The sequence below is a fragment of the Budorcas taxicolor genome, chromosome 18, assembly GCF_023091745.1.
Source record: "Budorcas taxicolor isolate Tak-1 chromosome 18, Takin1.1, whole genome shotgun sequence".
Taxonomy (NCBI): Eukaryota; Metazoa; Chordata; class Mammalia; order Artiodactyla; family Bovidae; genus Budorcas; species Budorcas taxicolor.
Genome location: NC_068927.1, coordinates 62,964,798 through 62,987,366, shown reverse-complemented (window position 1 = coordinate 62,987,366; position 22,569 = coordinate 62,964,798). Strand labels below are relative to the sequence as shown.

At 44.5% G+C, this 22,569-nt stretch overlaps 1 protein-coding gene across 1 annotated transcript in view; it reads left to right on the top strand.

Moving 5' to 3' along the window:
- The window catches only part of LOC128064064 (uncharacterized), a 425,534-nt gene that overhangs the window by 4,054 nt on the left and 398,911 nt on the right, over positions 1 to 22,569 (top strand). Inside the window, 3 exon segments of the mRNA XM_052656874.1 lie at positions 293 to 471; positions 10,252 to 10,454; positions 11,742 to 11,875. Of these exon segments, the coding sequence (XP_052512834.1) occupies positions 293 to 471; positions 10,252 to 10,454; positions 11,742 to 11,875 (516 nt within the window).

The following is a 22,569-nucleotide window of genomic DNA, read 5'->3' as shown; positions in this document are numbered from 1 at the left end:
TACAACAGGCATTAATGGAACTCCAGGAGGTGACTCCAGACCCAGCCTCTGAGTCAAGCAAACCTGTTGAACCAGGAACCAAGGTCCTGATAAAAAACGTTGGAATCTGGGGGTCCAAAATCTCAAGCCCCTCTGGGAAGGCCCTTACCAGGTTAGTCTTTCTTTTCCCACAGCTGTTACAGTGCCAGGAATTGATTCGTGGGTGCATCACACTCGAGTTAAGACATGGCACCCTGACCAGAACTAAGTGATGTCTTTTCATGCCTTTACTTTCTATGCTCTGACTTTTCAGATGGGCCTGATAATCTATATGAGCCTACTTCTGTTGACTCCAAAAGTCCTGAATCTGCCATTTGACACTGAAGACAACGCTTTCCTGTCCTGGGCTCATCCTACACTGCACTCGACAATCGGTCTAACTGCTGGGTCTGCAGAGCGCTCCCCTTCTCATCAAGTGGAAGACTTCCCATGGTGGGTTTCTCCACTTCAAGGAAAGGACTTTCTTCAACTCTGTGATGACATCTAACAATCCTAAGATGGACTGATATAACTATGGACATAATGTGACTTTTGATTTTGATTTTAACTTGGTTTAATGACTATCTTGCCTTATATCTGTAACTATATTTTTTAACTGTCAGAAAGCTTTTAAGTTACAAACCATTGTCCAAGTTCCTACGAGTGCTACGGGCTCCACAACTTTTATTTGTGGACCCTCAATATGAAGGTTAGTAGAATATGCCCCTAAACAGCAGGAGTAGTTAGGAACTGAAAATGACGCCCCTTTCCCTTGGCAACATAATTCTCCTAAAAGAAAAGGGGGGAATGAGAGAGTCAATTTCTAGCCAGGTTGATAAGAGGTCCAGGGGTCCCCAAGGAGAAAGAAAGGACAGAAGTTTTTTGTTTTTTGGTTTTTTTCCCCCTCTACATTCCTTAAGATTATATAAAAATAATCTATCCTGATTGAGGACAGTCTCTGAAAAAAACCTTCTGGCTAATCCTGTTATCTTAAAATGTAAATTATGGGAGTGGGTCTAATGAGGTCTTTACAACCTCCAGACATTCTTTTGATTCACTGTAATAACTAATTAAAAATATGTAACTCCATTGCTAACACTAGCGAGGGGGCACTCTTTATGCCCCCTTCTGATGTCTATGTCAGAAGCTTTCTCTATCTCTTTTATACTTTAATAAAACTTTATTACACAAAATTTCTGACCAGTCAAGCCTTGTCTCTGGCCCTGGATTGATTTCTTCTCCACTGGAGACCAAGAATCCCTGCATCTTTTGTGGTTCAGCAACAACCTTTCAACACCCTCACAGCACTCACCAGAATCCTTTTCTTGGTTTGAATGGATTAATCCACACTCAGCTTAGGGAGCCCAGAGCACTTCACCCAGGGTAACTTATAAAAGCTGAACTGCAAGTAGTCCTGTTTTCTTTGTCTGATTCCAGCTTTGACCTCTCTCAGAAATTCCCTCCCTCAATCCTCCCCTACAGAGAGGTCTCAGGTATGATGAGTGTGAGGCCTTGAGCTCAGGACTCCTGAACGTTGGTTTAAGAGAAGAAATATCAGAAAAAAATGGAATTTGCTGATGACTCCATTCATGGCCCCACTGTAGACCTGCAAATTCATAAGTTCTTACAGTGGGACCTGACAACCAGGGATTTGTATTCATTGAAATGGTTCATAAAGAATATTTAGGCAAGAGGTTTCCATCTGGTTTCCCATCAGAATCACTTGACCATCGTTAGGAAATGACCTCACTGATGCCCTCCCAACAGAGTTCTGTGTTGGTCCTGTGGGAGCATCAGTGTGGTGTGTAGGAAGTGCTCCAGGGGATTCTAAAGGGAGGCCCGGGTTAAGGACATGGCTTCTGGTCCGTTTGTGAGAGCTGAGTCCCGTCGTCAGTCTGAGGAGAGGCAACAGGGTTGGTCTACCTGGATTTCGACCAGGGAAGTCAGCGCACATCGTATGGGTGAGCAGAGTGTTAGGAGCTCTGTATGAGGAGAAAACAATCAAGAAATAAGTTCACAGGCTGGTCTCCAGGTAGGAATTGATTGTTCCAGAATCTCTCCTGAGACAGAGGACAGGCGAGGGTGGTCTTACCTTTTCAAGGTCCTTCTGTCTGTAGGAGTGGTGATTGCAGGTTAAAGAGCTGTGGTGATGCCCTCCAAGGTATTTTCTCAAAACTCAGTAGTGCATTTGCAGCGTAAAATCCCCAGAGAAGAGAGAGTAGGAGGAAGAAGACGACAAAATGGCAGCTTCTCAGGTAAATGTCCTGTTCTGAGTCTGGGGCTGTGTATGCTTTGCCTCCTGAAATGCCAAAATGAAAATCTGTAAGCCTTTAGCTCTCCGATCCTAATTTTTCTTCCCGGGCATTTGTTATCATCTTATTTTTTTCCCATTTCTTCTTATAATAGTGAAGACCAGCCCTTTGGACTACTTCCTTGTGTCCCAGAGCCTTTGCTCCATTGTCTGCATCTTTGCTTTCTATGGAGCATGATGAATTCTCGACGTGAATCAGCGACTTTCAAATGCTGAAACTATTCTTTTTGTGAGAGATCAGCATGGGGAGTCACTCCTATCCTCAGTCCCACTGGGATGTGGTTTGGTGTTGGGATTTTAGGGATGTTGGGAAATGGAGTGATGACTACAGAAATTATGATTTTTACAATATGACATTTTATTTTCAGCAAATATAGCTATGGATTTTTCAGTAGTCATATACGGATGTGAGTTGTTCAGTCACTCAGTAGTATCCGACTTTTTGCAAACACATGGACTTCAGCTCGCGAGGGGTCCTTGTCCTTCACCATCTGCCAGAGCTTGCTGAAACTTTTCCCATTGAGTCGGTGATGCCAAACAACCATCTCATTCTCTGTCATCACCTTCTCCTCCTGCCATCAATCTTTCCCAGCAGCAGGGTCTTTTCCAATGAGTGAGCTCTCCACACCAGGAGGCCAAAATATTGGAATTTAGCTTCAGTGTCAGTCCTACCGATGAATATTCAAGGTTGATATCCTTTAGTGTAGTGCTGCTTCCCTGGTGGCTCAGACAGTAAAGCATCTGCTGGCAATGCGGGAGACACGGGTTCTATCCCTGGATTGGGAAGATCCCCTGGAGAAAGAAATGGCAACCCACTCCAGTACTCTTGCCTAGAAAATTCCATGGATGAGGAGCCTGGTGGGCTACAGTCCATGGGGTCACAAAGAGTCGGACACGACTGAGCAACTTCACAATCCTTTAGTGTTGTAGCCACGCGTTCCGGGAAACAAACTTACTCAGAAGGACAGTGCAGATATTGGAATGCAGTTTGTTACACCAGCAGGCCCAAGGCAGAGTTAGCCAGGGACCCCCAACAGTTTTTATGAAAACCTTATATACCTTAAGTGTACATGCTCAAACCCACCTCCCCAAATTCCTTGAAACTAGTCTGGACAAGATGAAAGAGAGATATGATCAAAGTTAACCCATGATTCAGGTGTCATAAGCCTGGATAGTTAAGCAGCAGACATTTATCAATAGGCCTGTGGTCATACCCCAATAGGCATAATGGGATTTATGACTTTGTTCTGTTACAGAGATAATTAGCATATTCTTTTAGGCGACGGAGAGTCTAGGTACAATTCCTAAGGCTCCTTCATCCAGGGGTCTGGTTTTCCATTGGTATGTTATTTCCACAGATACTGGGCATATGGCTCAAAGTCCACAGTATGACCCAAGATGGACTCCTGCTTTCAAGATGGAGCCAGTTCTGTTTCCTCCTTCATTAGGACTGATTAGTTTGATTCCCTTGCTGTCCAAGGGACTCTCCAGAGTCTTCTCCAGCACCACAATTTGAAAGCATCAATTCTTAAGTGCCCTGCCTTCTTAATGGTCCAAATCTCAAATGACTATTGGAAAGACCATAGTTTAGGCTAGATGGACTTTTGTTAGCAATTGATGTCTTTGCTTTTTATTACACTAAGTTTTTCATAGCTTTCCTTTCAAGAGGCAAGCATCTTTTGATTTCATGGCTGCAGTCACCGTTCACAGTGATTTTAGAGCCCCAAAAGAGAAAATCTGTCACTGTTTCCACTTTTTCCCTCTATTTGCTATGAAGTGATAGGACCGGTCATGATCATAGTTTTTAATAAAGAGTTTTAAGCCAGCTTTTTCACTCACCTCATTTACCTTCGTCAAGAGGCTCTTTAGCTCCTCTTCACTTTCTGCCAGTAGTGTGTTATCATCTGTATATCTAAGTTGTTGCTGTTTATCCAGGCAGTCTTGACTCTAACACTAAAGAAGCCTTTTTCTAAATGCAGATCTCTGAGCCTAGGTGAAACAAAGGCAGCTGTTCAGAAGCCACCAGATATTTCCTATTTGGTAAGTGCTGAGAATGGGGTGGGGGGGTGGGGTTGGGGGGGGTAGTGGGATGGGGGTGAGAGACTGCCATCCACCATTGTTGTTCAGACTTCTGTTCTTGAATAGACTCATTCATAGAGGGTGTGGCTTAGTGATCAGAGAGCCCCCTTATCCTTTCAGAAGTCAGGGTATGATGGGCTTCTGTCTCTATGTTTGTTGTTGTTCAGTCACTCACACCTGTCCAACTTTTTGAGATCCACGGACTACAACATGCCAGGCTTCCCCTTCCTTCACCGTCTACTGGAGTTTGCTCATCATGTCCATTGAGATGGTGATGCCATCAAAATCTCTAGTCCTCTGTTGTCTCCTTAGAATCAGGATGTGAACAATCAAGGTTGAAGGATTGTCCCCAGATAGCTAGATGCATATGAAAGAAGTGATTTCAATAAGTTCAGATGTTTCCATCTTCCTATACACGGAAAATCATTAAATCTCTTCATGTGAGAGATGCTTTTCCCTTACATTAATTGTCACTTCTAATATTCAGATTACCTGCCCCTTGCTGCAAACTTGTATATAGTGTGGCTCCTTCCTTGCTTCCTCAGAGTCATCTGTCTTGGGGTCACCTGACACACTGTCTCCTGGGCTCAAGTCCTAACATTCCCACAAAATAAAACCTAATACTCAATGTTCAGGCCATATGTTTTGTTTTTTGTTGTTTTTTTTTTTCCCCCCCGGGCTATAGTTATCTCACTTATTACTTAACACAGATAATTACTTCCCTTGGTGATCATCAGATATGCATTTAAGGCATCATTTTCACAGATATTTCTCCTTTGCCATACACACTTTTGGACTTCCAAAGTGGCAGTAGTACTAAAGAGTCTAAGTGCCAATGCAGGAGGCCTAAGAGACATGGGCTTGATCCCTGGGTCAGGAAGATCCCCTGGAGGAGGAAATGGCACTCCACTCCAGTATTCTTGCCTGCAAATTGAATGGACAGAGGAGCCTGGTGAACTACAGTCCAAAGGGTCACAAGGAGTCAGACATTACTGAGCGTCTAGGCACATACATTTTAAACCTGAGGTTCGTTACTGTCCCTGGTTTATTTTCAAATAAATTTGTGATTGTCAAGAGAAAAAGTTCAATTTTTACATGACCTCCTGCTCCTTCTGCCTCTGTAACTCAGCTTACTCCTTGCAAAGTCTATACCACATAGGTCTCAAAAAATGGGGAATCACAATACTAGGAACTGGAACTTATCTCACTCACCCTTGTACTGCTCTTTGCAATTGCCCTAGCAACTGCAAACCTGCTTAATCATTCCTGTATGAAAACTCTGTAACCCCTTTGTTCCAGCTCAGAGCTTGGAGGGTTAACTCCTCTGGGCCCACCAGTGTAATGAACCTGAGTTTTCCAACTCTCTGAGTGTGGTGCTTGGTTTCTCGAGTACTGGTTTCTACAACATTTCTGGAGGCTCCAGAGAGATTCCAACTACTCAGGCCCCTTGATCCACTGGACTGGTGGCTCAGCCAGGTCATAGTGAAGGAGCCCCGAGACGAACAAGGTGGCATGACACCTGATGGTATTCCTGGAATGGTGTTCCAACTCTCTGGATGGCCGAGCCCTGACCGGACCCATTAGAGGGACAGAACAACTCACCAGGAATGGCCACAGGATCAGGTAAAGCCCTGGGGTCAAACCTCAGTCAGGAGATCTTACCCCAATAGGCAGAAGAGACTGATCACCTCCTTGGAGCTCCCAGGAAGGGAGCATCAGATAGGGAGACCTGGGCACTCAGGAAAAGGGAGGTATTATCAATAACCTCAGATATGCAGATGACACCACCCTTATGGCAGAAAGTGAAGAGAACTAAAAAGCCTCTTGATGAAAGTGAAAGTGGAGAGTGAAAAAGTTGGCTTAAAGTTCAACATTCAGAAAACGAAGATCATGGCATCTGGTCCCATCACTTCGTGGCAAATAGATGGGGAAACAGTGGAAACAGTGTCAGACTTTATTTTGGGGGGCTCCAAAATCACTGCAGATTGTGATTGCAGCCATGAAATTAAAAGACGCTTACTCCTTGGAAGAAAAGTTATGACCAACCTAGATAGCATATTGAAAAGCAGAGACATTACTTTGCCAACAAAGATCCATCTAGTCAAGGCTATGGTTTTTCCAGTGGTCATGTATGGATGTGAGAGTTGGACTGTGAAGAAAGCTGAGCACCACAGAATTGATGCTTTTGAACTATGGTGTTGGAGAAGACTCTTGAGAATCCCTTGGACTGCCAGGAGATCCAACCAGTCCATTCTGAAGGAGATCAGTCCTGGGATTTCTTTGGAAGGAATGATGCTAAAGCTGAAACTCCTGTACTTTGGACAGCTCATGTGAAGAGTTGACTCATTGGCAAAGACCCTGATTCTGGGAGGGATTGGGGGCAGGAGGAGAAGGGGACGACCGAAGATGTGATGGCTGAATGGCATCACTGACTAGATGGACGTGAGTCTGAGTGAACTCTGGGAGTTGGTGATGGACAGAGAGGCCTGGCATGCTGCAATTCATGAGGTCGCAAAGTCAGACATGACTGAGCAACTGAACTGAACTGAACTGAACTGATGATAAGCTCTGAGTGACTGTGTATGAATGATTGCTCATTGAAGGAAGTGAAAGAGAACTTCACAGTCCATGGATTACGGAGCCTGAGAGGGTCCAAAACCTGAGGTTCCGTGATGACCTCCTAAGGCTGAAAGGTGGTGCCAGTCTCTGGGGGACGTTATCTCTCCTGAGAGGCTGGATCAGGTTGGGGGTTTATACCAATCTGCCAGTATTAAAAGGCATCTTAAATCTCCCACCGGTGAGTGATCAGGCGGATGCAAAATGAATGTGAATAAGTGTGTGGCCTGATTTCCTCGAGTTTCAGGCTCGATTGTATGGCTTCACGGCCTTCATGGCTATGGAGTCCGAGTGGGCCCTAGCTTGCAGTTCCCTTGCGACCTCATACAGCTCAAGGTGGTGTCTGCCTCTGGGGGACCCAGTCCCTCCATGCAAGACAGATCTGCATTAGGGGTTTATACTGATCTGCCAATGCTAAGAGGCACCTAAGATCTCCCTGAGGCCACGCCCAAGCAGACACCTAAATGGTCTCCTCTTTTGAGGGGGCATCCACCCTTGTTTGTCTTTTTGTCCCTGACTCAGGACAGGATACACAGGGAGGGAGAAATTATTGGTTACTTGTTATTCTTCTGTCGACTGACTCCTTGAGCCGACATCTAAGAGATTAGGTTTTCCTCAAAACCCTGCCAAGTAGATTACATTTGTCAACATGGGTGGAAGCTCCTCTAAACCAACAGTCTTGATAAAGAACTTTAAGAAGGGCTTTGGAGGAGATTTTGGAGTCAAGATGACCCCTAGGAAGCTTTGTAACTTATGTGAGCTCCATTGGCCATCTTTTGATGTTGGATTGCCACCAGAGGGCACTCGACCTGCCCACTGTCCAAGCAGTGCTCCAGGTAGTCACTGCGACTCCAGGACATCCAGATCAGTTTCCATACATAGACGCCTGTGCTGGGAGCCAGCATGGGAGATCCCACCCATGACAAGGTCATGCAGGACTCGAGGGACTCCCTGGGCCATCCCACCCATGACAAGGTCATGTGGATGAGACCTGATAAGCAAGGCCTCAGGACTCAATGGACCCCCTGGACCTGCTCGAGCATCTACCCCAAAACCAGAATCTGTCTGTCTTACTATTTTATGTCTTTCACCAACTCTTCTGACATTAACAGGGGGCTATCCCCAACCACCTCTTTTCTGGGGAAAATCAACTTAGGGCTCTAGTTGATAAATCTCCTGGGCATGAAAGAAGTATTTCAAACTTCCTGTTAGCATTCTAGCTTACTTGGCAGGTTTATCCAGACTCTTGTAACATTGTTGAGCCAATGCTTGCTGCCAAGTTCTCACATCCCTTTTCCATTATGTTCCTGGGAGTGCATATAGTCAGGATGTAGAAAAAACAAGCAGCAGCTTTAGCATTTGCAACATTAGACTTTGAGTTAATAAGTTCTTTCTTTACTGTAACCCACTGAATCTTTGCTCCATAAAAAAGTAACTCTGTACTTTAAGGGTGATGCAGGCTAGGAATTTAAGAAGAAACACTTAAAGGGAAAATTATTGTTCTGGCTGACCAACCTTTATCAAAAAGGGGTCATAAAATATCAACAGGCCTCTGGGCCAGAAGATAATGTACAAAAAATAAGACTCTTGCAGGAAGGAATCTGGTGTCGATAAAAGTTAATACTGATGGAGTGTTGAGTTGATTCTGCATTTTTCACTTTGCTCAATGTACAACTCAGGGTATAAAAGCCCTCTCTGAAAATAAAGTGACGGGCCTCGCTCACTGAAGCTTGGTCGCCCCGTGTCATTCTTTCCTTATCTCTTTCTCTGTCTCTCTCAGTCGCGGACCCTGGTACTCCTGGTTTCTAATAGCACAGACCCTGCCCCCACGGGCAAGATTTTGAGCAAATGGACAGGGACAGAGTAGGGTATTTGTGGCCCAATCATTCAGAAAACAAGAAGGGAAAAAAAAAAAAAAAAACCCTATATTCCAGGGAGATCCAATAGAAGACCCGCTGATGCCCCCGCCATACAGTCCTCTGACTCCACAAGCCCCAGCACAGCCAGCACCAGAACCATTGCCAGCAGTCCACCTCCCTCTGTGTCCCCCGTACCACCTCATGAGCAGGACTCCAGCCCTGAACAAGGAGGGACATGGCTCCGCTTAGCCAAACAATCTAACCAGCTGGCCTCAGCCCGTCAGATATCACTGAGAGAAACTGAAGATCCTCAACAAGTGAATGAGGATAACTCAGTCCAGTCTGGTCGCTCCATCCTCTATCACCAGCACTTCAGCACTACTGATCTCTTAAACTGGAAACAGCATAACCCAGTGTACTCTGATAGACCACAGGCTATGACTGATCTCCTGAAGTCCATTTTCCACACCCATCGGCCTACATCGGATGACTATCACCAGTTCCTTATGTCTTCCTTCACCACTGAGGAAAGGCAATGCATCTCGACAGAAGCCCAAAAATGGCTCAGAGGGCAAGCCCCTGCAGAGGTCTTAGATGTAGAAGGATGGGCATGAGAAGCGATGCCAGAGACAAGACCTAATCGGGATTTCAGTATCAGAGAAGGCCAGAAACCCTGATCACTACCGTGATGCCTTTCTGCATGGACTTTGAGCGGGAATCAAAAAGCCCACCAATATGTCCAAAATTACAACAATAATACAGAAAGTAGATGAGACCCCCACCAATTTCTATGAAAGACTGTGTGAGGCATTCTGGACATACACCCCGTTCGACCCTGAGACTCCTGAGAATCAATGAATAATTAACACTGCCACTGTGGCTCAATCCTGTGCAGACATCCAACGAAAGCTCCAAAAGCCAGAAGGCTTTGCTGGGATGAATGCTGCACATCTTCTGGAAGTAGCAAATAAAGTCTTTGTGGACTGAGGCCATGAAGTCCAACAAGAAGCAGATAAAAGAATGAAACAGAAAGCAGCCCTGCTAGGAGCAGCATTGAGGGGCTCAGATCCAGTGAAACAGACTGTTCCCTCGGGGAAAGGGGAAACTAAGAGACCACCTCCATGCCATGACCAGTGCGCCTGTTGCAGAGACCGGACACTGGAGGAATGAGTGCCCCCACCGCAGAGGGACATCTAAAAGGTCGAAGAAGTTCAGTCGACCAAACAACCTGAAAAAAGAAAGGACTGCAAGGAGATTAAAAGACTCTTGACTAGCGCTCCAGCATTAGGGCTGCCAGATGAGACATGGGACTTTACCCTCTTTGCACTGCACTGGGGGGTCCTCACACAAACACTTGGGCCATGGTAGTGCCCAGTTGCATACTTGTCGAAACCACTGGATCCAGTGGCTGTGGAATGGCCTGTGTGTTCAGATCAGTGCTAGTTTTGTGACTTGTGCTCAGAACAATGCCAGCCAAGGACCAAAACCCAACCCAGGGGTGCTGACCATTGGGACACTGCCCTTTGAGGATCTAGAAGTGGATTTTACTGAAGTCAAGCCCTGTAGGGGCCGTAAGTATTTCCTTGTGGTAGTCTGCACCTACTCGGGATTGGATGAAGCTAAGGAAATGGCAACCCACTCCAGTATTCTTGCCTGGAGAATCCCATGGACGGAGGAGCTTGGTGGGCTACAGTCCACAGGTCGCAAAGAGTTGGACACGACTGAGCAAATTCACTTTCACTTTCACTCCACATGCACTGAACGGGCACGAGAAGTGGCCAAGGCCCCATGAAGAGACATGATCCGAGATATGGGCTGCCTCTCTCCATAAGGTCTGACAGTGGTCCAGCTTTTGTGTCTTAGATGATCCAAACACTATCCTGGACACTGGGACTCAAATGGAAGCTTCACACTGCTTACAGGGCACAGAGCTCAGGGAAAGTTGAACGCATGAATTGTACCCTCATGACTACCTTAGCTAAACTCTGTAAGGAGACCAGTTATCTTGGGTCGACAAGTTACCCCCCAGCCTTACTCCAAGCCCGATGCACCCTGAGTCCTCAGGCTAGTCTCCCTTTTAGATCTTATATGAGAGGAAACCCCCAGTGATAGGAAAGCTCAAGGGAAACCCCCAACAACTAGCCGACCTGGAGATGTCCTGACACCTCCAGATCCTGGGAAAAGTCTTCTACCTTATCGCCCAAGAAACCTCAATCAGCCAGGAGATGAGGCATGGGCTGAAGATTGGAAAAAAGAACCAAGTCAGCCAGTTGGGACAGGCCCTCACACAGTTGTCCTGGCAACCCCTACTGCTGTTAAAGTTTCAGGCATCATCCCTTGGATCCACCAAACCAGAGTCAAGAAGGCAGAGGCTTCCTGTGATGAGAACCCCTGGAAAACAGTTCGGGACCCCGGAAATCCTGTCAAGGTCTGGTTTCAAAAACAACGGCCCTCACCCACCAAATATGCTGAGCCCTGCTCTAGTTGCTCCAGAAGCTGATTAGTCCACGCATGGCAGAAGCTTGAGGACTCCTCAGCCTTGCTCCAGACACACTCCAGCAGCTGGCTGGTAAATGCTTGGCAGAAGCTTGAGGATATGGCTATCCAAATATTAATAGATTTTTATTGTCAACCCTGGCCTCTATCCCTGATTGGTATTATTGCTGTGCTGGTCACTACAGGACTAGCTTCAGTCACAGCCCAGGACTGGGATTTGGGTTAGAAGCTGTGATTAGAATATCAGATTAGTCTTGATTGCCACCTACCGATTAGGAACAGAGGAAGCCCCCCCCCCAAAAAAAAAAGGCTCAGGAAAGGGCAGGAGAAACAAGAACGTTTTTTCTTCATTTTCACTGCAGCAGTTGCAGGTGAAAGAGCTGTGTGGATGCCTTGGAAGGTATTTTCTCAACCTGTGAATGTGCATTTGCGACATAACATCCCCAGAGAAGACTCAAAGCAGCAGGAAGAAGAGGAGGAAATGGCAGCTTCTCAGGTAAATATCCTGTCCCAGGTCTGGGGCTGTGTCTGCTTTTCCTCCTGAAATGCCTGGACTGAGAACCTGCAAACCTTTAGTTCTCTGATTCTAAGTTTTCTCTCTGGGGGATTTGTTGTCATCTTCTTATTTTTTCCTTTTTTTCTTATAATAGTGAAGAGCAGCTCTTTAGACTAACTTCTCCTTTAAATCCAAGAGCCTGTTATCCATTGTCTGTATCCCGGCTTTCTCTAGAGTATGATGAATTCTCAACATGAATTAGTGACGTTCAGTTGTTCACTATACGCCCTTTGGATGAGATCAACACGGGGAGGCACTGGTACCAGAGATTCCCACTGGGATGTGGTCTGGTGTTAGGATCATAGTGAAGTAGGGGAAATGCTGTGGTGAGTTTACATGTGCATGCAGCTTCAGCTGATTAGAACAAGAGTTACAGATTGTCCTTATAAATAGAGTGAACTCAGTGGTCCACATTCTTCAGAAAAGTTTCAGAAATAAAAACGTTGCAGAGACTGCTCTATATGGATAAGTGAGACTAACTACTTAAATGTAGTATTAGGCTACAGATCAGGGAAAGCATATATGAAGTGAAGTTGCTTAGGACACATTTATAAAATATTTGTTTATTTGGCAGCACTGAGTCATCGTTGTGGCAGGTAGGAACTTCAGTCGTCCTTGTAGTTTTCAGGTTTTTTGGTTGTGACATGTAAACTCTTAGCTACAGCATGTGGGATCTAGTTTCCTGATCAGGGAAAGAACCAGAGCTCCGTGCATTAGGAGCTCAGGGTCTTAGTCACTGGATCATCACGCAGTCCCCAAACTAATGTTTTTTAATGATAGATTCAGATCATCTTTTCCATAATAGTGTCAAAATACCCATGCAGTGATAATGCATTCCTCCATGTACTTCTAACTCCATGACTCATATTCACTGGTTTAGGTGTTTCTGTGAGATTCCCATCCTATAAATTTGTTTTTTTCCATTTGACTTGAACAAGTGTCTTGCAAAGAAAAAGTGAGGGATGTACCTAAACTATCACAGTTAAGGGAGTAACTTCATGTCTTCTTACGTTCTTTCTGCTTTGGAAAATGAACAGCACTCACGTGTGTTTAGCAGAGATACTGGGATTTGGGAGTGGCGGTTTCATCCCAGGCCCAGGCCTGATCTTTCCAGTACACTCCATGCTCACATCACAGAGTCTCATCAAAGTTTTGTATTTTCCAAAATGTTTACAAGAATCTTATTAGTCCTAATCTATGCTCAACTGTATTAAAATTTAAAATACAGCTCAGTGCAAATAAAGAATATCATCCTCTAACATGATGTGCATTTTAATCCACTCAAAATTACCTGAGTTTAGTGACATGAAAATTTTTCTCTCTTCCTCTTAATGAGCATATAGCCCCATTTGAGTGTATGTCTGCACTCAGTGGAAATGAGTTTGAGTAGGCTCTGGGAGTTGGTGATGGACTAAGAAGCCTGGTGTGCTGTGGGCCATGGGATCACGAAGAGTCAGATACGAGTGAGCAACTGAACTGAACCGTATGCAAAAAATATTAACATGACTTGATCAATTTTTTTTTCTTCTTCTTTTCTTTTTGCTTTGTTTTTTTTGAAGAACTTCTGGGGAAGGAAGTGACTCCCCATTCCAGTATTCCTGCTTGGGAATTTCTTGGACAGAGGAATCTGGCAAGTTAGAGTCCAGGGGGTCACTAAGAATGGGACATGACTGAGTGACTAAAACATTTCTTGTCTTTTGTATTCTTTACAGTTACAGAAAATTCTATCAACTTTTCTTAGTTGCCTCTGTGAATCTGTCTGTGTTTTATTAGTTAAAGTCTAAAGTACATAAACTGAAGTAAAGTTTAAGCTCTGCCATTTAGTAGCTGTTTGTTAAAATATGTGCCAAAAGGTACAAGAGCAACATTACTGATTTTTAGTTATTTCTCTTGGACTTTCAAGACTCTGATAAAAACAATCAAAGATGAGTATATACTAAATAGTTAAAATGATTCTTTCTGCCAGGGTTGTGGTTACCCAAAGAGTGAAGAGCAGATAAAACCAAGGAGGGTCTCAGAATGTAGACACTGAAAAACCAGACCCTTATTGTCTCGTGTCTGGAAATTCTTTTCCAACCTGCACCCAGACCATGACGTTTTTGGTGGCTTGTTCAGGGACTTGGAGTCTTCCCCACCTCCTCGCTTCTGCTTTCTCATAGGGACCCTCTGCCAACAGGCAACTGTTGTGGAGGCAATTGAGGAACTCTGGCCAGGGTAACCCTCTGGTGTGTTCCAAATGCCCCACTGCTCACTGCACCCAAAGTAGCTGCCGCTTGAATGCCGCTCCTTTGTCTTTTTTCCAACTGAGGATTATACCAACCAGTATTGTGTGGGCACAGGTCAGATACATAAAAGCCATTAGGGTGCCTGCCACAGGAGGCCTCCCATGTGAGGATAGAGGGGCACGCAGAACAGATCAGGCCACAAGGGCATCCACTCCCAGCAGGACAACTTCCACCCACCATGTCAGGCACATACTGGTTGAAGCAAAACAGAGACCATTGTCCCCGGGCCACCGCCTCCCGGATATATTGTAAAGCGGATTCCTCAGCCTTCTTCCCTGTCACTTTCACTTCTTTCCCTTTTGGTCCAGATTGATTTACAGGAGCCTGGGTGTTGTCTGAGCCATCCCAAGAGTGCCTTCCACGTTTCAGGGAATCACCAAATGATGAGTCACCTGGTTGCTCCCAGGAATATCTGTCTTTCTCTGCCCGTGTCACGTGGTGGCTTAGCTGCACGGTTCTCAGAAGTCTCCTCTCACTGTTGGACGCAACTGTTGGGATGCTCAGCCATTTTGTGCATTAGTCGCACGGAGAGATTATTGGGGGGAAAGGGATGCCTTTCTGTCAGCCAGTGACTCTCAGTATTCCCATTCTATGGTAGGTAGGCTAAAAGTGGGTTCTGTTACATCCCAGAAGGCTCTCTCATACTCAACCCTTGGCTACATTCTCAGAAACTGGAAGATTTTGACCCTCCTAAAGGCCTGGCTCCAATACACACGAGGGATCCCCCCAAAATGGCCTCTGAATGGCACACTAGGTTTTTCCAAAAGAAGGGAAAGGACTCAGAATTTCCTTATATTCTGTTGCCTCCCTGTCTCCTGTCCCTTTCTGTCCGTCTCCATCAGATTTCCTAGATGGCCCCTCCTCAACCTTTCATATCCACATGATCTCTAGGAAAGGATTCTGAGGTTCCCTTTGGTCCAGGTCTTTCTTCTATATTCAAAAGCCCAAAGGATCAAAAGCTGTCCTTATGTTCTAAAGAATCCCCTTCTAACTAAGCTTATCTCTCAGGTGAGATATATAATCTCTCATTATGAGTTTCTTTCCCTTTAAGTGATTTATATTCATTCTTAAAATCTTTTGTTACTTTGGTAAAGTAAATAAGCATTACTTAAGATTATGGTCAGAGAAGGCAATGGCACCCCACTCCAGTACTCTTGCCTGGAAAATCCCATGGACGGAGGAGCCTAGTAGGCTGCAGTCCGTGCGGTCGCTAAGAGTCGGACACGACTGAGCGACTTCACTTTCACTTTTCACTTTGATGCATTGGAGAAGGAAATGGCAACCCACTCCATTGTTCTTGCCTGGAGAATCCCAAGGACGGTAGAGCCTGGTGGGCTGCTGTCTATGGGGTCGCACAGAGTTGGACACGACTGAAGCGACTTAGCAGCAGCAGCACCAGCAGCAGCAGCAGCAGCAAGATTATGGTACATGTAGACAAAGCTCATTCTTCTTCTACAAATATAAACCCTCATGGTTAGACTTTTGCCATCCTGATGTCCTTAAAACGTAGCCATGGTCTGCTCCTGAATTGCGGAATTAAAAATGGGTGAACAATAGCTGTAAATAAAAGACTCAGTGCTATGGGAAATCCAAGATGGCTGCATGGCTTTTCCCGGCTCCCTGACAAACCCCATTTCTATTTGATGGGTTAAAGCCTTCCCTGGCTACAGGGTTAATGCCCTCATACTGAAAAAATTGTTTCACTGAATATTAAGTTTTGTTCATTGTTAAACGAAGTTTCAAGTTTTGTTAATTAAAGTCTAGTACAAGACCTTTTAGAACTAACACCCAAAAAAGATGTCCTTTTCATTATAGGGGACTGGAATGCAAAAGTAGGAAGTCAAGAAACACCTGGAGTAACAGGCAAATTTGGCCTTGGAATGCAGAATGAAGCAGGGCAAAGGCTAATAAAGTTTTGCCAAGAACACGCACTGGTCATAGCAAACACCCTCTTCCAACAACACAAGAGAAGACTCTACACATGGACATCACCAGATGGTCAACACCAAAATCAGATTGATTATATTCTCTGCAGCCAAAGATGGAGAAGCTCTATACAGTCAACAAAAACAAGACCAGGAGCTGACTGTGGCTCAGATCATGAACTCCTTATTGCCAAATTCAGACTTAAATTGAAGAAAGTAGGGAAAACCACTAGACCATTCAGGTATGACCTAAATCAAATCCCTTATGATTATACAGTGGAAGTGAGAAATAGATTTAAGGGCCTAGATCTGATAGATAGAGTGCCTGATGAACTATGGAAGGAGGTTCGTGACACTGTACAGGAGACAGGGATCAAGACCATCCCCATGGAAAAGAAATGCAAAAAAGCAAAATGGTTGTCTGGGGAGGCCTTACAAATAGCTGTGAAAAGAAGAGAGGCAAAAAGCAAAGGAGAAAAGGAAAGATATAAGCATCTGAATGCAGAGTTCCAAAGAATAGCAAGAAGAGATAAGAAAGCCTTTTTCAGCGATCAATGCAATGAAATAGAGGAAAACAACAAAATGGGAAAGACTAGAGATCTCTTCAAGAAAATTAGAGATACCAAGGGAACATTTCATGCAAAGATGGGCTCGATAAAGGACAGAAATGGTATGAACCTAACAGAAGCAGAAGATATTTAGAAGAGGTGGCAAGAATACACACAAGAACTGTACAAAAAAGATCTTCATGACCCAGATCATCATGATGATGTGATCACTAATCTAGAGCCAGACAATCTTGGAATGTGAAGTCAAGTGGGCCTTGGAAAGCATCACTACGAACAAAGCTAGTGGAGATGATGGAATTCCAGTTGAGCTGTTTCAAATCCCAAAAGATGATGCTGTGAAAGTGCTGCACTCAATATGCTAGCACATTTGGAAAACTCAGCAGTGGCCACAGGACTGGAAAAGATCCGTTTTCATTCCAATCCCAAAGAAAGGCAATGCCAAAGAATGCTCAAACTACTGCACAATTGCACTCATCTCACATGCTAGTAAAGTAATGCTCAAAATTCTCCAAGCCAGGCTTCAGCAATACATGAACCATGAAATCCCTGATGTTCAAGCTGGTTTTAGAAAAGGCAGAGGAACCAGAATTCAAATTGCCAACATCCGCTGGATCATGGAAAAAGCAAGAGAGTTCCAGAAAAACATCTATTTCTGCTTTATTGACTATGCCAAAGCCTTTGCCTGTGTGGATCACAATCAACTGTGGAAAATTCTTCAAGAGATGGGAATACCAGACCACCTAACCTGCCTCTTGAGAAATCTGTATGCAGGTCAGGAAGCAACAGGTAGAACTGGACATGGAACAACAGACTGGTTCCTAATAGGAAAAGGAGTACATCAAGGCTGTCTATTGTCACTGTCCTTATTTAACTTCTATGCAGAGTACATCATGAGAAACGCTGGACTGGAAGAAACACAAGCTGGAATCAAGATTGCCAGGAGAAATATCAATAACCTCAGATATGCAGATGACACCACCCTTATGGCAGAAAGTGAAAAGGAACTAAAAAGCCTCTTGATGAAAGTGAAAGAGGAGAGTGAAAAAGTTGGCTTAAAGCTCAACATTCAGAAAACAAAGATCATGGCATCCGGTCCCATCACTTCGTGGGAAACAGTGGAGACAGTGTCAGACTTTATTTTTGGGGGCTCCAAAATCACTGCAGATGGTGACTGCAGCCATGAAATTAAAAGACTCTTACTCCTTGGAAGGAAATTGATGCCCAACCTACATAGTATATTCAAAAGCAGAGACAGTAGTTTGCCGACTAAGATCCGTCTAGTCAAGGCTATGGTTTTTCCTTTGGTCATGTATGGATGTGAGAGTTGGACTGTGAAGAGGGCTGAGCGCCGATGAATTGAAGCCTTTGACCTGTGGTGTTGGAGAAGACTCTTGAGAGTCCCTTGGACTGCCAGGAGATCCAACCAGTCCATTCTGAAGGAGATCAGCCCTGGGGTTTCTTTGGAAGGAATGATGCTGAAGCTGAAGCTCCAGTACTTTGGCCACCTCATGTGAAGGGTTGACTCATTGGAAAAGACTCTGATGCTGGGAAGGATTGGGGACAGGAGGAGAAGGGGACAATACAGGATGAGATGGCTGGATGGCGTCACTGACTCAGTGAACGTGAGTCTGAGTGAACTCTGGGAGATGGTGATGAACAGGGAGGCCTGGTGTGCTGTGATTCATGGGGTCGCAAAGAGTTGGACACGACTGAGCGACTGAACTGAACTCATAACTCTTTACTTGCTTGGTGACAGAAATACTAATTGGTTTTTTGACAGGGATTAAATAAACATCTACCAGTCATGGAAGACTAAAACCTAAACTCTGATACTTAGAAATAACAATGTGTGATAAACTGTGTGACATCCAAAATAAACACGACTAATTCCAAATCATAAACTGATCCGTTAATTAATGCGACATTAAAAGTATTAAGTGGATGTCAAGAATTCTGAAACACTAATATATCACATATAAAGAAAATGACATAGTTAAAAAGTGATTTTAATTTAGTAAAATGAGGTTATAAAACTATAAATTTTGAGAATATTTCCAAATCAGAGAATAAGACACACTATGTGTATTTAATTTATATGTAGAAGACATCATGAGAAACGCTGGGCTGGAAGAAGCACAAGCTGGAATCAAGATTGTCAGGAGAAATATCAATAACCTCAGATATGCAGATGACAACAACCTTATGGCGGAAAGTGAAGAGGAACTAAAAAGCCTCTTAATGAAAGTGAAAGAGGTGAGGGGAAAAGTTGGCTTACAGCTCAATATTCAGAAAAATAAGACCATGGCATCTGGTCCCATCACTTCATGGGAAACAGATGGGGAAATAGTGGAAACAGTGTCAGACTTTATTTTGGGGGGGCTCCAAAATCACTGAGATGGTGATCGCAGCCATGAAATTAAAAGACGCTTACTCCTTAGAAGAAAAGTTATGACCAACCTAGATAGCATATTGAAAAGCAGAGACATTACTTTGCCAACAAAGGTCCGTCTAGTCAAGGCTATGGTTTTTCCAGTGATCATGAATGGATGTGAGAGTTGGACTGTGAAGAAAGCTGAGTGCCGAAGAATTGATGCTTTTGAGCTGTGGTGTTGGAGAAGACTCTTGAGAGTCCCCTGGACTGCAAGGAGATCCAACCAGTCCATCCTAAAGGAGATCAGTCTTGCGTGTTCATTAGAAGGACTGATGCTACAGCTGAAACTCCAATACCTTGGCCAGCTCATGTGAAGAGTTGACTCATTGGAAAAGACCCTGATGCTGGGAGGGATTGGGGACAGGAGGAGAAGGGGACGACAGAGGGAGGATGAGATGGCTGGATGGCATCACCGACTCAATGGATATGAGTTTGAGTAGTCTCCAAGAGTTCGTGATGGACAGGGAGGCCTGGCGTTCTCTGGTTCATGGCGTCGCAAAGAGTCGGACATGACTGAGCAAGTGTACTGAACTGACTGATGCTTTGATGCCTGAGAGCTGCCATGTGGAACTATTTCTGAAGTCACTTTTGGAAAAAGGTCTGACCCAAATCAGCCAACTATGGATGTTTTCAGTAGGAAACAATGTCTTTGTTAAGCACTTTATAAATTCCAGAGTTAGAAAGGTGTTTTTACTGCTTCCTGGTAGCTCAGATGGTAGAGAACCTGCCTACAATGCAGGAGACCAGGGTTTGATCCCTTGGTCCAAAAGATCCCCTGGAGAAGGAAATAGCTACCCACTCCACTATTCTTGCCTGAAGACTTCCATGGATAGATGCGCCTGGCTGGCCTCAGTCCAAGAGTCAGACATGACTGATGGACTAAGCACACAATTGTCAACTCTATACACTGTTGTCAACTCTATACAACTCTATACACTGTTTCTATAAAAGATCATTCCTATAGATTTATTTTGATTAATCATGGAGGTGCTGTTGGCACACATACAGTAACCTTAAAAATGCATGATTTCTGTAAGGTACTCCATGATTTCACATATATGTGAAATCTCTGCAATTCCAGCCATTAGTTACATTAAACATCAGGCTTCATATCGCTTGGATTCTACAATAACAATCACTGTCACAAAAATTACACTGTGATTTCCTTGGTGGTCCAGTGACTAAGAGACCTCGATTTATTTCCTTGGTGGCCCTGTGACTAAGACAACTCGCTCTCAATGCTAGCTGCAGCGAGGGCAGGGGTGGGGGTCGGGATTGGGGACAGGTGCCTAGGTTTGATCCCTGGTCAGGGAACTAGATCCCATATGCCACAAGTAAGGTCCGGTACAGCCAAATAAATATTTTTCAAAAAGAATTACACTAAGATACATTAGGAGGCATTGGGAACTGATATCTGGTGTAGCACCTAATCTCTCTTTAATAGCTCCACTTAATTTTTAATTATTCCTCCTTCCAGTGTTGCTTTGGCACTGCATTACTTTGAGTCAGAACACGTCCCTTTTCCTGTATGGTCACCGACCCAGACTCCCCAAAGCACCTGTTTCTTGCAGATTCTTGCCCACAGGCTGAAACAGAAAATACTCACCTGATATCCTCACATAGCCTGGATATTGGGGTCAGGGTGCTGGTCATGGCAAGCTGCTCTTGTGACAAGGAGGAAGGCAGCCAGACCCCTAGATATGGGTTTATGATCCTGTGACCTCATGTCCCCTCAGAACTGCAATTATCTTTTCACCTGTATCTGCAATGTGAGACAGGCTTGGGGAATTGATTATTTATGAAAATCTTTATTGATCAGTTGCTAATGATAAAACAACAACTAAAAGTGTGTACCGATCATCTCCAAAGGGACTATTGAAATGCTTGAGGAAGGTTCAATTCCCATTGGTCCCTGGAGACAGACAAGGACTCACAAGGAACCAGCAGTAAATACTGAGGTCTAAGAAAGGAAGGGAATTTCATGTGTCTGCGTGTACAGTTTGTATCCATGAGAAGTGTTTCTACCAAAAACGAGTTATTTCCTACTCTTGAGACCACCGAACTCTGCCTCTATTTAGATTATGAGTAGAGAAACGGAGCCAAAAAACCAGAGAGGGATTTTCAAGAATTTCTCCGTCGTTTTACAAAGATGAAATTTTCATACCTCATCGTCTGAAATGTCATGGAACTTCTCAAAAAGTGCCTTGAGGCAAATACCCCCTGTTTATAGTTAGGATTCAATGTCTGATATATAGAAATTCCCACATAATGACCACTGTAGTCTGCAATAACAGATACACCTTAGTGCCATCTCCCTAGAGAATCTTCTCCTAGTTCTTAGTGACCAAAGTCATATTCAGAACCAGAGGTTCCAGCAGGGAATCATGAGATTTGACCTACTGATGATTCTATGATAAAAAGCAATATCCTCTACTTATAATTTGTCCCCACTGACAGATAGTTCGGAGAAGGCGATGGCACCCCACTCCAGTACTCTTGCCTGGAAAATCCTTGGACGGAATAGCCTGGTAGGCTGCAGTCCGTGGGGTCGCTAAGGGTCGGACACGACTGAGCGACTTCACTTTCACTTTTCACTTTCATGCATTGGAGAAGGAAATGGCAACCCACTCCAGTGTTCCTGCCTGGAGAATCCCAGGGACAGGGGAGTCTGGTGGGCAGCCGTCTATGGGGTCGCACAGAGTCGGACACGACTGAAGCAACAGAGCAACAGCAGCAGCAGACAGATACTTATGAAACATATTTTCTTTTCATTTTGTTCACACCCCAAAACATGTTGGACCTTAGTTCCCCGGTTAGGGAAGGAACTGCAACGCTGCATCGGAAGGTGGGGTCTTAACCATTGGGCTGCTGGCGATGCTCCTAAACACATTTTCTTTAATAAGTAATGTAGTACCTTGACATACATTTTCCTTTATATTGTAATGATTAATGCTTTCTGTGTAAGAAATGATCAGTCTTCAACTCTGAGATCTTAGCTCCCTGAACAGGGATTGAACCCAATAACCTGCAGTGAAAGCTAAGCATCTTAACCACTGGACTACCAGGGAAGTTGCTAATCTCACATTTAAAGAGAAAGGTGTACTCTCCTGGGATACAATGGTTTGTGGGCCTCTCACTGTTTTTCCTGTGTTGAGTTAGCTCTTCTCCAGATTATCTTTTCAAGGACTGGGTGAAGAGAAGGAGGTTAGGAAAGAAAGCCAACAGTGGGGGAGGATGTTTGGGAAGCTACTGAAGAGCAGTCGATGTGATCCACGCGCCCTATTTCCCTACTTTCGTGCCCAGTTTTAGCACAAAAAGTCCTTCTTCTTGGAAACTTGTTCAGTCCTGGAAGAAGCAGAGCAATTGGTTGCTTCAGCAGCAGCAGCAACAATTAACAGAGGCAACCTGTGTCTCAAGAGATTCT